Raw genomic sequence first — 17,452 nt, forward strand, 5'->3', positions numbered from 1 at the left:
GACTGCTGGAAAGTAGCTTATAGATCTGGTATCCTTTACTCAAACAAACACTTTAGCGGGCATATCTTAAGATAAACTTATCCTTCCACATCATTGCCTGAGTTACCACACCTGAGAGGTGACATTAATTTTAATAATGTAATCTAATATTCAGGTCACACTTAAATTTCTCTAATTGGTTATAAAATTTCTTATAGCCAATCAGAGTTCCTAATTCCATCTGATGTTTAAAGCCAGGCTAAACATTCTCAGTAAGGAGACTGCTCAGACTTCTTATAGCATCACATCAGGAGGCCTGTCACATCAAGCTGTTCCACGAGGTAGGAAAGCCAGGTTAGGGTAGTGACTGCTGGAACTCTCCATTTTAAAAGTACCTTTTCTGGAGTTCCAGTTGTGGCTAAGCGGAAACAAAACCTGACTCATATGCAGGAGGATGAAGGTTCAATCCCTGGCCTCGCTCAGTGGGTTAAAGATCCGGTGTTACCGCGGGCTGTGGTGCAAGTGGTAGACGTGGCTTGGATCTGGTGCTGCTGTGGCTGTGGTGTAGGCCAGCAGCTGTAGGTCCAATTTGACCCCTCACCTGGGAACTTCCATATGCTGAAGGTATAGCCCTAAAAAGCAAAAAATTTTTAAAAAGCATCTTTTCTCTTTTGTAATGAATAAATTCTCTACAGGGTGATTCTTAGATTGTACAAATATTATATTCCCACTAGTTTATTAGCATTCTTACACAGTGGACTTAAAAATTATGGTTTTTCAATTTTATCATTCTATCTATATTCATTCATTAGTGTCCTTTTGTAAAGCCACTTTTTTTAGAAGTGTTTTTATTTACTTATTTTTAAAAATTTATCTATTTATTTGTTTTCCACTGTACAGCATGGGGCCCAAGTTACACATACATGTATACATAATTTTTCCTCCCATTGTCATGTTGCGATCTAAGTATCTAGACATAGTTCTCAGTGCTACACAGCAGGATCTCATTGTAAATCCACTCCAAAAGCAATAGTTTGCATCCGTTAACCCCAAGCTCCCAATCCATCCCATTCCCTCCCCCTCCCTCTCCCTCCCCCTGGGCAACCACAAGTCTATTCTCCAAGACCGTGATTTTCTTTTCTGTGGAAAGGTTCATTTGTGCTGTATATTAGATTCCAGTTATAGGTGATATCATATGGTATTTGTCTTTCTCTTTCTGACTTATTTCACTCAGTATGAGAGTCTCTAGTTCCATCCATGTTGCTGCAAATGGCATTATGTTGTTCTTTTTTATGGCTGAGTAGTATTCCATTGTGTATATATACCACATCTTCCTTTAAAGATTTTCTCTTTTTTTTTTTCAGAGTTATCTAAGAAATATTTTATTTTTTGTTTTTTCCTGCTGTACAGCATGGGGATCAAGTTATTCTTACATGTATACATTCTTCCCCCCACCCTTTGTTCTATTGCAATATGAGTATCTAGACATAGTTCTCAATGCTGCTCAGCAGGATCTCCTTGTAAATCTATCCTAAGTTGTATCTGATAACCCCAAGCTCCCGATCCCTCCTACACCCTCCCTCTCCCGTCGGGCAGCCACAAGTCTATTCTCCAAGTCCATGATTTTTAAAGCCACTTTTTTTGAGGAACATCACTGTAAATGTACAGGTTTGTTTTTAATTCAGTTTAATAATACACTTTCATGACGATTCCTTTTAATAATTAGATAGTCCTAAACTTGCCCAAAGCAGCTTGTTCAAGCCAGGTTCCCATTCTTTTGTCATAGCTCCCCAATACCCCTGCCTTATTCTTTAAGCAGTTCCTTGCTTTCTGACACGAGATGTTCCAGGCTTAACTTTCACTTTTCTCAGCCCTAACCCTGGAGTCAACCACTTCTCCAAGGAGTCCTGATTCATTTCAGTGGAGAATGGTATTTAGATACCAAGATCTGAGGACTAGGTGGGCTCACCATTGCTGGGATGGCATTCAATCAGCAAACAGAGAAACAACTCATTTTTTCAATCATGGGGTCATAATGATACCTCCAGTTCAAGTCAATACTACTGGATTTCTTTCTTTCTTTCCATATTTATACCTCTCCTTCTACTATACTGAGAATCCTGATTTCCAACACCAACGGAGTCAATCATATGTTCAATATGTAATACCATACAGCATAGTTCCAGAATTATACCAATATCACTACTAAGACGACCTCTAAATTCAAGATTTCTCCTTTGTTTTGTTTTTTGTCTTTAGAATATATATCCCATTCAGAGTATGCAAATTACCATACTCTAAAGTCTGTGAATTAATTCTTTTCCCTACGTGGCCAGCAATATAACATATAATTAGGTTTACTTGTTTCTGTGTGTATTCAATTTTAGGGTTTGCTTTTCTTCATCCTTAGATTTTGTTTTGCAAATACTGAATGTTTCTATAGTTAAAAAAAAAAAATCAAACCATATAAAGAGATATACCAGGAAAGTCTCACTGCCATTCCTATCCCCTCCATCCCCAAATCACACTCATCCATCACTGCTAACCATTCCTTTTTTTTTTTTTTTTTTTTTTTTTTTTTGCTTTTTAGGGCCACACCCACAGCACATGGAGGTTCCCATGCTAGGGGTCTAATCGGAGCTGCAGCTGCTGGCCTACACCACAGCCATAGCAACACCAGATCTGAGCTGCATCTGCGACCTACACCACAGCTCACAGAAACTCCAGATCCAAAACCTATTAAGCGAGGCCAGGGATCAAACCCTCTACCTTATGGTTCCTAGTCAGATTCATTTCTGCTGCACCATGATGGGAACTCCCAACTATTTCTATTAATTTCTAACCTATTCTTATTTCTCTAAACACACAAACACTTTTTTGCAACTTGCTCTTTCAATATATCTTAGAACTTACTCTATATCAGTTCATAGAGATGTTTCTTATTCTTTCTCAGGGCTACATAGTAATTCATTATATATGACTGTAGTCAGTCTCCTACATATGGGCATTTAAATTGTATTAAATATTTTGACATTACAAATTATACAACAATAAAAAAAACTTGTGTTTATTTTGCATTTGTGAGATTACAGCTACAGGGTAAATTTCTAGAAGTGGGATGGATTGCTGATAAATGTGTATGTACTCTAGATACTATAACATTCTTCTTCATAGGGACTGAACTACTTTCACTCCTGATGACACTGTGTAATAATAGCCATTCTTCCACAGCTTTGCCATCAGAGGGCTTGTCAAAATTACTTTCTGTCAGTCTGACAAAGGAGAGAAATGGTATCTCAGGGTAGCTTCAGTTTGTATTTCTCTTATTGTAAGTCAATTTGATGACCCCTTCATATGGAATAGGGCCATTTTATAACTTTTTTGTGAACTGTCTATTCATGTCTTATGCCCTTTTTTCTTATCTTGGTCCCACCCACAGTATGTGGAAGTTCCTGGGTCAGGGAATGAACCCATGCCATAGCAGCAACCTAAGCTGCTACAGTGATAATGCAAGGTTCTTTTGCCCTGCGAGGTTCATTTGCCCTTTTTTTCCATACAGTTTTTTGGTATTTTTAAACTCTGACTTTTAAGAGTTCTTTCTATATTAGAACTTATCTATGATATGTTACAGATATTTTTCTCTTTTATCTGTTTCTGCTATATTTCTACAATATAAAGCTTAAAATTTTTTAAATATTTAATGACATCAAATTCATCACCCTTTTTGTTTCTAGACTTTGAATCCTAGTTTAAAAGCTTTTTTCAACTGCTAGTTATAAAGGAATTCACCCTTATTTTATTCTAATGGTTATATAGTTTTATTTTTCTTATATTTGGATCTCTAATCCATTTTGAGTTGATTCAAAGAAAAGTTTTAACTAAAGTCAAGTGTAACTTTTATCTTCAAGTCTATGATATTCTGGTCTTACAGGTATGTATCAAAATTACATGGACTATTTCAGTCAGTACTTCTAATCAGACACACTCCTGGGGTACCTCAGTAGAAAGCAGCCCACTAGCATCTCTCCCGGTTCCCAAGAGGAGGCCTTGTTCAGACAGAGCACAGAAATTTTGGAGGGTACAATTTTGATAACCTTCTTTTCAAGCATGATAGTATCAATGATTTCATGTCAAGAGTTTATTACTTAAAAATCTAGCCAGTCACAGAGAAGCATGAGGGGATTCTTTGGGGGTGTGGAATGCTCTGTGGGTTGTGGTGGTGATTAAGTGTACACAGTCACTTAATCATCTAAGCATATACATGAAAAGGGACAAATTTTACTGAATGTCAATTACCCCTCAATAGATATGACTTTAAAAAATTGTATCTATGAAGTGTCTTTCTGGCAGGGGAAATGGGAAGAAGATAACACATTCCTTAAAATACTAGTTATGTCAAATAGATACCAAAAAACACAAAAATTTTAAAAAAATAAAGAGTTTCCCTCTGGGTGTTTGACGAGAGCTTTATCCTCTGCTTCTGGGTGGTGCTGCTTTATCCCTGTACAACTTTTGCCAGGCAGTCACCTGCCTGAAAAGGAAGGATAAAAGGGTGAACCAGTGGGCCATGGGGAAGAAAATGAGCATTTTATAGAACATGTGGGAACATGTGTGGTAAGAGGTGACAGTCAAAGAAAAAATATTTGGGGGAAGTAAATTAATCCCACATATACTAAGAAGACTTAGTCTCCTAGTCTCCCTGAAGCCTCAGAAATACTAGCAAACAGAGAAACAGCATGTTAACTGAAGGGGGAGGCCACCTAGAAAAGCTACGGCAGTGTGGCCAAAGAGCACACCCGACACCTGCCATGTCATCAAGGACAGGCTGCTCCACCTGGGGTCCCAGCCCTTGCCCACTGCACTCCCCTGCCTCCTTCCCTTCAGGAGAGTCCACTACAATAAAGAGCACCAACAGGTGGGTATGGACAGGTATTAGTCATTATCTTATTTGATGCTAACAATTTTATTATTATTATCATTTTACAAGCAATGGAAGGGGGTTTTGAGATCAGGCAATTTGCCCAGAGTCATACGGCTGGTAAATGGTAGAATGAGAGTGACTCTGAAGCCAAAGCTCCCTGATACAGCTGGTGAGGGGAGTGAGGCAAAGCTCCCCATCCTAGGTCATTACCTCTAGGTTCTCCCTTGCTCCAGTGTCTTTTATGTACTACCTAAAATTCTTCGAGTTAAAGGAACGGTAATTATTTTATGTGGGGGTTGTGGGGGGAACTGCTGAAAAAACCTACAACTTGCTATTAAGAGCCTGCTTAACCTGACAGGCTCCCTATTATCTACATAATAATTCTGGCAAAAACCTTCACCCTGAACCCATGCCTTTGGCTCCATCTCCCAGTTTACAACAAATGGGGGGCTGTGGAACAAATCAAATACCAGCACAAAGACAGACAAATTCAGACAACGAGACGACTGGCCTGGACTCTAAAAAGAAGATGATGTGGAAGAAAAAGGTAGGGGCTATTTATTATTAGACCAAAAGAAACACAAACAAATGCAACACATGAACCTGAAAGGATCCTGGTTCAGAGAGGTGGAGGGAACAGCCATAAAAGATATTTTAGGGACAGCTAGGGAAATTTAACATAGACTGCATATTAGATGACATGACTAAACTTCCGCAGGTATGTAACTGGTTACACAGGAGACCTTTATTCCCAGGAGAATGTTTAGGGGTGAGCCACCAGCATGCTACCTGCAACTCTCAAGTAATTTAAGAAAATGCACATACAATACCTCTCCCCATACAAATAGACATACAGAAAAAGAATGAAGGGGGAAATCCCAGTCTCCCTCATCTAAGCAGCACATCCCTTCATTCTTCTACATTTTATCAACAGTTAAGAGTTCAAAGCTCCAGACTTAAGACCTTAAAATATCCTGGAGCTGCTCCCTATACTTAGTGAGCAGACAACATGTACAACATGGCTCCATAAGAACCCAAGGAGATGCAAGACAGGGAAGTGTTCTCAGGAAAGGAAGGTTTTGTTTTCTACAGCAGGCCTGTGACGAGGAGAGGCTCCCAAGGAAGGGGCCACTTCACCTGCAGCTTTTTTTTTCACTGGAGAGGCCTCCAAGAGGCACTTGGAACAAAAGGCTGGATGTGGTCCCCTAAACACAGCACCTGCACACTTCAGGGAAGATCAGAGGTCAGCATGCTGTACAATGGGCAGGGTCCTGGAGGGCCCTCCTTCATACCCAGAGTCAAGGGTGGGGATTCTGGGAAGCTCAGAGCTGCTACCAAGGCTAGGTCTCTGATAGAAAAGACAATGGCAGTCAAGATGATACATTAACTGAGTCCTCCCCAGAGCCAGGGAGGTGTGGCTGCTGTGGGCAGGCTAACACCCAGGTTAGGAAGACTCTGCCCTACTCTTGGAATTTTAAAGGCTTCGTACTAATTCCTGGAAAGAGTCCAAGGGATAAGAGGGATTGACATCACAAACCAACTAGAATGAGGAGAACTGTGAAACCTCACTCAAGGGCGCTTAGCAATAAAGACCTCGTTGAAAGCAAAGGTCAAGGTCAAAGGGAAAAGGAGAGAAGGAAAACGTCAGGAGGGAGGAGAGGAATGGAGGATGCAGCTGTCACAAAACCCACCCATTCCCAACAAGCAGAGACTCTGCAAATCACTAAAGCCACAGAAGTCACACAACTGGGGCTGAGACACTGACCTCCACTTCAGAACAAGCCATGGTCTCTTGACAAAAGAAAACCACGTTCAGGCTTGGGAAGATGTGCAGTGAAGGAAGGAGGGCGGCATCAGACACCATCTGTATGGCCTGAGCCAGCCCAGCTTGTGGAAAACATGCCCCCAAAGGAGTGTTTATGACCCGGCATCCTAGAGCCGGCACTCTGAGCTTGCAAAGGCACACATCTGTTTCACCCTCACTGCTTCCATAACAATTTTGGTTATTTTTATGGAATGAAACAGCTTTCCAGGAAGAGCACGCTGCTCTTCACCAGAGTGCCCAGGAAATTCAGAGCAGGGATGATCTGGCCACCACCCACAGGATGGGAATGCTCACACAATCCTTCCTTCTGCTCTAGACCCACAAGTGTCGTCTCGGCTTCCTCACAACACCAGACCCACCCCTCAGAGGCATGGACAACAGCAGGTCTCCAGGTCCCATGCACCCACTACAGCCAATGCAGGGGACTATGTCTTAGGCAGAATACACAAGGAAATGCACAGAACTCAGACACAATGTGGTAAACCACTCAGTTGGAAAAGTGAAAATCTGTCCTAGAAATCATGAAAGCTGAACATGAACAGTCTTTCCTTCTGCAGCTCTCCACCTACAAAAATGAGTGTGAACTGTGAACAAACACACAACCCATCTGCAAATCCCTATGGCTGCGACACTGGGAATAAACCCCACTCTTGGCCACATTAGCCTTTCTCTCCCACACTGTCCCACCCTTATATTCCCTCTGACCCACTGCTTTATCTGTTTGTTTGACTCAGGTGTGATCAGGAAGTAAATGCACAAGGCTGCTAAGATGATAATTCACGAAAGTCTAAGATGAGGGTGTATGTCAGCAATAGCAGAACTAAAAGGCTTTTCATATTATTCATACTTTATAACTTTTCAAACATATTTTAGGCAGAAGTTTACATAATCTACAAAAACACAAGGATGGCAAACATAATCCACAGGACACCTTAGGAAGAGCCTCCTCTCATTTTCACAGAAGGAAACTGGGAGCTGGAGAGGCCCTCTGTCCAAGAGTCATAAGGCTCGCTAACCTCTAAAGCTCAACCTCTCATGCTCTCTTGCACTCCTGCAAGCTTGAAGGAAGAAGCAGCCGTCATTTACCACATGGCATAAGCTAACACTTGCCTGTGAACTACAGATTCTGAGTGCCCGTGGGATTACAGTTTATCATCACAATATTCAACTACTGGATTTTAACTAACACTGGCAATGCTGCTGCTCTGACAGTATGACCCTGTTCGGAGTACGTACTGTGTATCCGAGTACCAGAGGTGAGTCTCCATTCCTCTGAGGTTAGAGTGACAGCCCTGCTCTATTGGAAATCCTAGGGGAGTGGGATATTTGGCTTTAAATATTTGCTCTTTTCTTATGAAACCCACAGGAAACCGGGGGGCAAGGCTATGAGAAGTGGTTCAGCTGGAGGGGAAGCCCTGCCTCTTGGGGCACAGTGAAAGGAGGAGAATTTGAAGAAAGAGGTGTCAGAGTTTTAACGGGAAGGAGTAAGAGACAGGGAGATGCAGAGAGTGGGGTAGATGGGATAAATGAATACACAGACATGCCAAACAAACCCCAGAGGAAGTGACCAACCAGGTGAGGGGGAGATGCCTCTCACCTACCTCAGCATCTGGGTTCACTTTCACACAGCAGACCCTCAAACACATGCTGGACAAAACGGAAAAGAACATATCAATGACAGCTTCAAGCTGAGAGGAGTTGGAAACCATGCCACTGGTTGCGTTCTTGCTGTTCTCCTACCCGAAGGGAGCTGGAGGCAAGTATCCCAGACAAGAAAAAGGTGCTTTTAGCACAAAGAGGGAAGAAAAACAAAAATTAACTATGGGCCAGAAGCATGAGGGGGAGGGAGTGACATCACTGGGTGGGTGGTGCTCTGCCCTCTCCCCAGTCCAAAAGGCAGTTGTTCAAATACACTCAATCATAGAGATTCTTTAAGACAAAAAAGGCACACTCAAGGCTCTTCTTTCTGTCTAAGTATCAAAAGCAGAAACTGACAGAATGGCCACCATTAATAACAAATGCTGGAGAGGGTGTAGAGAAAAGAGAATCCTCCTGCACTGTTGGTGGCAATGTAAATTGGTACATCCACTATGGAAAACAGTATGGAGGTTCCTCAGAAAACTAAATGGAGAACTACCATATGACCCAGCAATCCCACTCCTGGGCATATATATGGCCAAAATATTCATTGAAAAAGACACATGCACCCCTATGTTCACTGCAGCACTATTCACAATAGCCAGGACATGGAAACAACCTAAATGTCCATCAGCGGATGAATGGATTAAGATGATGTGTGGTACATATACACAATGGAAGACTACTCACCCATAAAAAGAATGAAATAATGCCACTTGCAGCAACATGGATGCAATGAGAAATTCTCATACTGAGATAAGTCATAAAGAGACAGATATCATATCACATCACTTACATGTGGAATCTAAAATATGTCACAGATGAACCTATCTACAAAACAGAAACAGATTCACAGACATAGAGAACATACTTGTGGTTGCCAAGGTGGAGAGAGGAGGGAGCGGGATGGACTGGGAGTTTGGGATCAGTAACTGCAAACTATTACATTTAGAATGGATAAGCAATGAGGTCCTACTGCACAGCACAGGGAACCACATCCAATTTCTCGGGATAGACCATGATGGAGGATAATATAAGAAAAGAAATGCATATATATGTCAAACTGGGTCACATTGCTATACAACAGAAATTGGCACAACACTGTAAATCAACTATACTTTAATAATGACAACAACAAACATCCAGAATGTGGGCTGGAGCTGAATTCATCACTCAGACACACTTCAATTCCCAAACATACACACACACTCTCTCTCTCTCTCCCCCCTTGGCTACCTTTCCCACACAGTAGAGTTCTGTGGATTCTGCTTCTCTATCTCCCCTAACAGCTCCTTTCTGTCCCCACTCCAGAATCCTTGCCTGGGTCCTTGTCACCTTTCTCTTGGATTTCCCTAATCCCTGAACTGAGTTTTGAGAACTTCAGGAGCTGGCCAGCCCTCACAGCCTTCCTTCCATCAGTAGACCCTCAGGGGAGCTGCCCTACCCCTTCTGAGGACACTGCCTATGCCTCCAGCCAGAATGCCCTAACACTGTTCTCCCCATATTCTCCTGTCCCCCCAAGTAAAGTTAACCCTGAGGATTCTGACTCATTGGAAGATAGTCCATGATTCCCAAGCTGCTTCCGTTGCCCTCTGCCTTCACTCCCACTCCTCTAGCAGGGAAGGCAGACTGCCTGTAATGAAGTGAGAGACAGAACTTGCATGTTTACTCTGCTGTCCTTCTGAGGGCAGTCCTGTCCCCACAGGCTCCACCCCTTGAGTAGGGCCCTAGGGTAAATGAAAAGGCTAACTGCGAAGGGGGTGGAAGAAGGGGACAGGAGAGGACAAAGCAAGCCTTCAGGAGGAGGTAAGACAGGATAGTTCTCTTGCTGCCTATGCCAGGTCCACACCCATTTAAGCTGGGGACTGGGGATGCAAAGTGGAGCCCTGGCATCAAGGAGGGAAGCACACATCAGTGGGAAAAGACAAAACAAAAAATGACAAAGTGAAGTAAGAGCCAAATTAGAAGAACATATACAAGATGCAGGTATGGGAATTCAGATGATAGAACAGAGGCTTTGGGGAGTCAGGGATGCTTCACAAGAGGGGAGGGACAAGCCAGGACTGGAAGTCTGCAAGGGAGCACAAAGGATGGCAAGACAGCAGGGTGGGCCGGGGAGGAGCTCACCCCAGGGTGAGCACAGGGAAGGGGATGCAGGTCTCAGGGACATGGCTGGAAGGGTGGTAGGACAGAAAAACAAGGGAGAAGCCTCCAGGGTGGGCACATCCCAGTTTTTAAACAGAGTAGAGCTGTAGCCTGGCAGCACCTAGGAAGAGGCGAACACTGAATGATGGCATTGGGTAGCACACAGAGCAGGACAGAGGAGAGCAGCCCTGGGGCAGGGAAACCAACCAGGAACACAGCAAAACACAGGCCAGGCCTGCACTTCAGGAATGGGCACGGGAAGGGGGTGCTGGAGAGAACCTGCTCTGGCAGCTGTGGGATGGAAGGGGCCAAGTGACTCTGAGTTTTCAGCCTGCACAACTAGGTGGGAAATGGTGTCACCCACCTAGAGAAGACACACAGTAGGGCTGGGAGGAGGCAGGCAAATGCCACAAGCACACACCTCCCCACAGTCTTGTCAGTCCTTCTAAGCAGCCCTAGGTGGATGGCAGTGCTCGATGCCTCATGGGCACTTCAGCATCCCCAGTTTAGTACTCCAATCTCACCTGCATCCAAAAGTTGTCTGCAACAAAGTTGTGATTCCCACACAGAAGAAAATGGTCCCAATGAGCTGGCTGGTGGCCCACTGGTCGTACCCCACACACATGGCGTCGGCCAGCAGAAAGGGCACCGCGATTGTGCCGCTGAAGCAGGTCAGGTAGTGCTGTGAGTGACAGGAGACAGCAGGAGAAAGAGTAAACCTTTCTTTGTATTTTTTTCTGCCTTTACCCTAAACTTTGCCCCCTCCACACACACCCCATTGTTTTTAGAAAGTAGTCCACATGAAGAATTTCTATTTTTTTAGGTATAATCTCCTACATGTCAAATCATCTCTCTTTTCCAGCGTTTCTCCTTTCCATTACATTTTCTTGTCTTACTACTCACATGAATCCAGGCCAGCACAAAGGAAGTACTCAGTAAAAACACTGGTGAAGTTTTACTTACATAATTCTTACTGGGAATATTTACTTTTTAAAAACACTTTTCAAGAATTTTTTTTTTTTGGTCTTTTCTGTCTTTTTAGGGCTGCACCCTTGGCATATGGAGGTTCCCAGGCTAGGGGTCAAATCAGAGCTGTAGCCACCAGCCTACACCAGAGCCACAGCAACTCGGGATCCGAACCGCGTTTGCAACCTACACCCCAGCTCACGGCCACGCCGGATCCTTAAGCCACTGAGCAAGGCCAGGGATCGAACCCGCAACCTCACGGTTCTTAGTCGGATTTGTTAACCACTTGTGCCACGACAGGAACTCCCTCAAGAACATTTTTTAAAGGAGTGTATACGTATATGTATGAACGGAATCACAGTGCTGTACAGCAGAAATTAACACATTATAAATCAATTATACTTCAATTTAAAAAATTATAAAAATTTTTTTGAAGTTAAAAAAATAAAATGCATGTCAGCATCAATCGCTAAAATCATAGGTCCTTTCTCCTCTAATCTGTTAATACAGACTGTGTTGTACTGAACCATTCTTGAAACAAAACCCTAGTTAGTCATGCTATGTTTTTCTTCTGGGATTTGACTTGGCAATATTTTACATAGAATTTTACATACATGTTCTTGAGATAATTAATCTACTCTAAAAAAAAAATTCTTTCAGGTCTAGGGATTGAATTTATACAAACTTCATTGCACAAGGCGTTTTCCATCTTTTTCCATGGTCTGCCACTGTTAACCAGCAAGCAGGGAATGCTAAGGACACACAGGAGCTGTGGGACTCCTCCACAGAGCCCAGTCCACTCATCCTTTAGGGCTCCTCCCCCATGCCTTGTGGCCCTGGCAGGACATTCCAGCCCTTACAGCTCACCTCTCTTCTTTCCAGAAGCCGGCCTGTTCAGTTCCAACTTCTTTTCTGCAAACCTCCTACTTTTCTTCCCAATAGTTCCCCATCTCTGCTCATGTTTGCCAAAGTGTGCTGCTTTAGCCCATAAAGCCCAATCGTGTAACACTAAGAGGGGTTTGTTTGGTGAGGGGAACAGAGCAATTCCATCTAGGACTTCCCAGGGCTGCTCACCAGTTTAGGAAGAATGCACACTGTCCAGAAGGGCATGATGCACACAGGGTTTCCCAGTCCTACCTGAACAAGAAAGACTACTTCTAGAAATATCTATAATATCAACATTTCAAAAAATATGTTTTCTGAACCTGCCTTGAGATACTCAGCCCAAGGGAAATTATTTGCTAAGATCATTCAGCTCCTTTGATTATACTTTTTTCTTTTTTAGATACCCTTCCGTCTAGGTTACCAAGTACTTTGATACCTGAGGTGGGGGAGGGGCCTGGAAACTGGACCAAAGCATCAGCTGTCAGCAGGTACAGCCTACCTCCGAGTGAATAAACCTGTCTGGGCAATGGGACTGATTTTTCTCAGCATGAACTGATCATTCAAACTTGAGAAAGTAAGAATGGAAAGTAAGACCTCAAAACCAAGGCAAACTCAGTCCAGTGGTGTGTGTCTGGGCTAAGAGCCTTCCAGGGCACCCTCTTTCTCCTAAAGCCCCCACTTCAATCTCTAAGTGGGGAAGGAGAAGGGAGGTGAGCACCAAAGATGCAGCAGTCCTGCATCAGCTTGTGTTACCACCACCACCCCCATCCTCTCATCCCCTCCTCTGGCAGCTTCCCTACTCTGCTCCCATTGGAAGCTACGGCAGACAAAGCAGCCACCACCAATGCAAAGTCTGCCTTCCTTTAAAAACAGAACTGAAGCCTCCACATTTATGTCCTGACCAACATCACACCTCTCAGTATCACCCATATTTCATGGCAGTGTTGACAGTGACTGTGGCTTAGTTAACTAGGATTGGTGAACCCTTTTTTTCTCTCTTCTTTTACCTTTCTCTTCCCTCTATTCTCCCCTTTCCATTATCTACAACCCTTTCTCCTTCCTTCCATGTCATTTCTCTTGCTTATTCCCCGAACATTTTCCTTCTTTCATTCCATGATTAACCTACTCCTCCTGTTTTCTACCTTTCACTGCAATAAAATTCAGGTTAACAATCTCCATTCATCATTCTTAAGAGTAATTTACAACAAAGTCATCAATAGATAAAAATAAAAGTTGAATTTAAAAAAAATCCAGACAGACAATTCAAGCATCTGTTGGTGGTAACATTCCAAAGGAACCATCTTACCTGCAACCCTAGAAATATGCACAGGTACCAGGGAGGAACATCTTCTATGGTATAAATCATGTCCGATCTCTGGGGGTCTAAACTACCAGTGCTATCCAAGGTCTCAGCGAGAGAGCTCTGTGAGGGAGAGGAAGACAAATTGTTGTTTAATAAAAGTAAGGACTAAAGTTAACTCAGAATAGACCACTGTTACTGAAAAACAACTTCATAAAGGGGCTGTCACTCTCCTATAAAATTAAGCGTTGGTTATCTTTGACATAGTCTCAAGCACACTCATTTAGTGGGACAATCTGTCTTCAGGGTTTGGGGGTTCAGTATTCTAAGAGCACCCAGCTATTCAGAACTTCTCCCCAGGCCTGGGCAACCTCCTGTATGGAGAGGGATGCTCCCGAGGTTGAGACCACAGAATAATACCTTGGCATGAGCCATCCTTGGGTGGTGCCCTAAATGAAGAAATGTTACAAAATGCTAGCTACTTTCAAACAGAGTACTAATTTGCCCCTCCAACACCATCCCATCCCTGGAAGGAAGGAAGGAAGGAAGGAAAGGGAAGGAAGAAATGGAACTAATGCAAATGTCCACAAATGGTATTAGGAAAAAGTAGGGAACTGTGTGGTCAAGGGGATAAGTGAACGCTATCAGACAAAAGCGGCACTGCATCTTCCTGAGATAGACAGAGCATGTTTGGTCATGGAGGACCACGGTACTGCATTCTGTTATCACTGCATGAACAATAAAACCCACTTTAAATCTGCAAAAACAAAAAACTTAAACAGCAAGTTTTCTTTAAAAGATGACTATATTAATACTTTGATGATGTCATCTTGAATAGACTTTTTCATATTATTCTATGGTCTAAAATAATCTAAAAAGAAAGGGGGATAGTTCTCATTGTGGCTCAGTGCAAACCCATCTAGCATCCATGAGGACAAGGGTTTAATCCCTGGCCTCACTCAGTGGGTTAAAGATCCAGCACCACAGTGAGCTGTGGTGTAGGCTGGTAGCTGCAGCTCCAATTTGACCCCTATCCTGGGAACTTTCATATGCTGTGGGTGTGGGCCTAAAAAGACCAAAAAAAAAAAAAAAAAAAAAAAAAAAAAAGGCAAATTACCTGTCCTTCAAAGATTAGTGAGCTCAGAAATCAGCTTTCTTGTTGGCGCCCAAACCTTTTCAATTTCTCCTATGGTTACTTACCTAGTCTAGCACTTTTAGTCAAGTGCAATCTCTTTTTCTTTAGGAAATCATTTCCCCTACAGCAGGAGTCAGCAAACTCTTTCTTTAAAAGGCTAAGGAGTAAACATTTTAGGCTTTGTGGGCCACGTGGTTCTGTCACAACTACTCAGCTCTGCTACTACACAGCAGAAGAGCATTAGACAATATGCAAACAAATGGGAAGAGCTGTGTTCCATTTAAACTTTATTTGTAGAAGTAAGTGTTGGGCCAGATTTGGTTTGCAGCATGCAGCTTGCCAACCCCTGCTACAGTGTTTCAAACTGATTATCATAAAGTTGCAGTTAATATTATCCTATACATTTTTACACCTCTTTTCACATTGCTAATGTATATTTGTGCTTTCTCATTCTTTACTTTTAATTAGGTCCACCAAAATTTAATTTCATTTACCAGAACTGGCTTTTGAGTTCTGGTAAAACACGGTAGCCTAACCACTCTGTCATCTCCTCTAACTCTGAAAAACACTTAGAAAGAATAAATATGACACGAGCCTACAAGGTCGAAGAAAACAGGAAAAAGAGAAATGAGATTAACATATTTCTGGAATACGTAAAAACATCTGTAGGAATTATGACTCATTTGTGAGAGAAAAGGAATCTACAACATTGGTGCCTAAAGAAGAAAGGTATAAAGAAGCGAGCTGGCTGACCAACAGAAGCCCAGGAAAGTTCTATGTTTGGAAGCACAAGACAGAGTGGAAATGGAAAGAATATATGGGCTTTAACTCTGCAAACCAATCAACAGACACCCTGTTGCCTACTGCTATCCTCATCCTTCAAGACACAAAAATGTATTGTTTGAAGAATACAAAGACTAAGGAATACTACCCGGGATTAAATGCAAGCTGAAAAGGGGGATCCTCATCTGCTTCCAGAACGGCAAAAGCCAGGTTATAGAATCCAGGCTTACAACCACAAGAAGAGACCACAGGATTTCTTTCTAGAGGAACTGATCACCCCCAGAGACAAGCCATCTGCGAATTCCCCAGTGACAAGACAGCTTTCCTACTCAGTGGCAAGGCCGACTAGTTGACAAAATTCCTTCACACAAAACAACTCTACAATCATATTTTTTATTGCCTCACATTCCTCCCAAAATAAGAACCATACAAAGAGAGGAAATAGGGTCCATGTAATAGAAAGAAAACATACTGGGGGTAGGGTTAAGAAACCTGTATCTTCACAGAAATTTTTTTTTTTTTTTTTTTTTTGTCTTTTTTGTCTTGTTCTTGTTGTTGTTGTTGCTATTTCTTGGGCCGCTCCCGCGGCATATGGAGGTTCCCAGGCTAGGGGTTGAATCGGAGCTGTAGCCACCGGCCTACGCCAGAGCCACAGCAACGCAGGATCCGAGCCGCGTCTGCAACCTACACCACAGCTCACGGCAACGCCAGATCGTTAACCCACTGAGCAAGGCCAGGGACCGAACCCGCAACCTCATGGTTCCTAGTTGGATTCGTTAACCACTGCGCCACGATGGGAACTCCCAGCTTTTTTTTTTTTTGAGGGCTGCATGTGCAGCATATGGAAATTCCCAGGCTAGGAGTCAAATCAGAGCTACAACTGAGGCCTATGCCAGTCACAACCCAAGATGGGAGCACATCTGGGATCTACACCACAGCTCACAGCTACGCCGGGTACTTAACACACTGAGCAAGGCCAGGGATCGAACTTGCATCCTCATGGATACTAACTAGTTGGGTTCATAACCACTGAGTCACACTGGGAACTCCCAAAGATTCAGATATTTTGAAAACAATAAAACAATCAACTATATTAAGGAAGACCTTAAAATAGAAACCTAAGGACAAAGGGAAATAAAACATGACAGAATCTGATAAAATTTGGATAGAATTTGGATAAAAGAGAAAAAAAGAAAAATGAAAGGGGTAGGAACACAAGAGAGAACAGACATGGAAAAAATGTAAGAGGGAAAAAATATGAAAGTAATAGAGAAGGCAGACAAAGGAGATCCAAAATATGCTTAATTGAAGCCCCCAAATAAGAAAACCAAATAAGACTGGAACAAAAAATAAAGATATAATTCAAGATAGCATTCCTGAAGTAACAGGAGCCTTGAAGCTAAATATTGAAAGTGCCAGGAAAAACTGACCCAGAAGGTCAGCATCAAAACTCATGATATGATTATTATTATATGACATTCAGTAAAGTTACTAAATACCAAAGACAAATAAAGGATTCGTAAAAAAGGCAAAAAAAATCAAGATACTGATACAAAGGAAAAAAAAAAGACCAGCCTGAGATTTCATTACAATGTTCAATAGGAAAATGGAAGAACAGCAAACTATAAGATATGATTTAATTATTTCCTTAACATTGTATTATATAATTTTTCAAACATATACAAAGATAGAAGGAATATAAGACGCTTGCGTTTTATCTATTCCAGCTTCAAAATTTATCAACCCTATGTTCTTATTTAATCTATTCCCCATCCCATTCCAACTTTATTGGGGTAAGGGGATGGATTATTTTAAACCAAATCCTCAAAATACATAAATTTGTCCATAAACATGTTTGTCTCTTAAAAAAGAACC

General features: G+C 42.4%; 1 protein-coding gene across 9 annotated transcripts in view; it reads right to left on the reverse strand.

Annotated features, from left to right (window-relative positions):
- Positions 1–17,452, reverse strand: part of SLC23A2 (solute carrier family 23 (nucleobase transporters), member 2) — a 163,329-nt gene that overhangs the window by 40,326 nt on the left and 105,551 nt on the right. For all 9 annotated transcript variants that reach the window (XM_021077282.1, XM_021077284.1, XM_021077286.1 and 6 more), the window contains 2 exon segments: positions 13,666–13,782; positions 11,033–11,190 (listed from right to left, as the gene is read on the reverse strand). In XM_021077282.1, the coding sequence (XP_020932941.1) occupies positions 11,033–11,190; positions 13,666–13,782 (275 nt within the window).

Source organism: Sus scrofa, chromosome 17 (assembly GCF_000003025.6).
Source record: "Sus scrofa isolate TJ Tabasco breed Duroc chromosome 17, Sscrofa11.1, whole genome shotgun sequence".
Taxonomy (NCBI): domain Eukaryota; kingdom Metazoa; phylum Chordata; class Mammalia; order Artiodactyla; family Suidae; genus Sus; species Sus scrofa.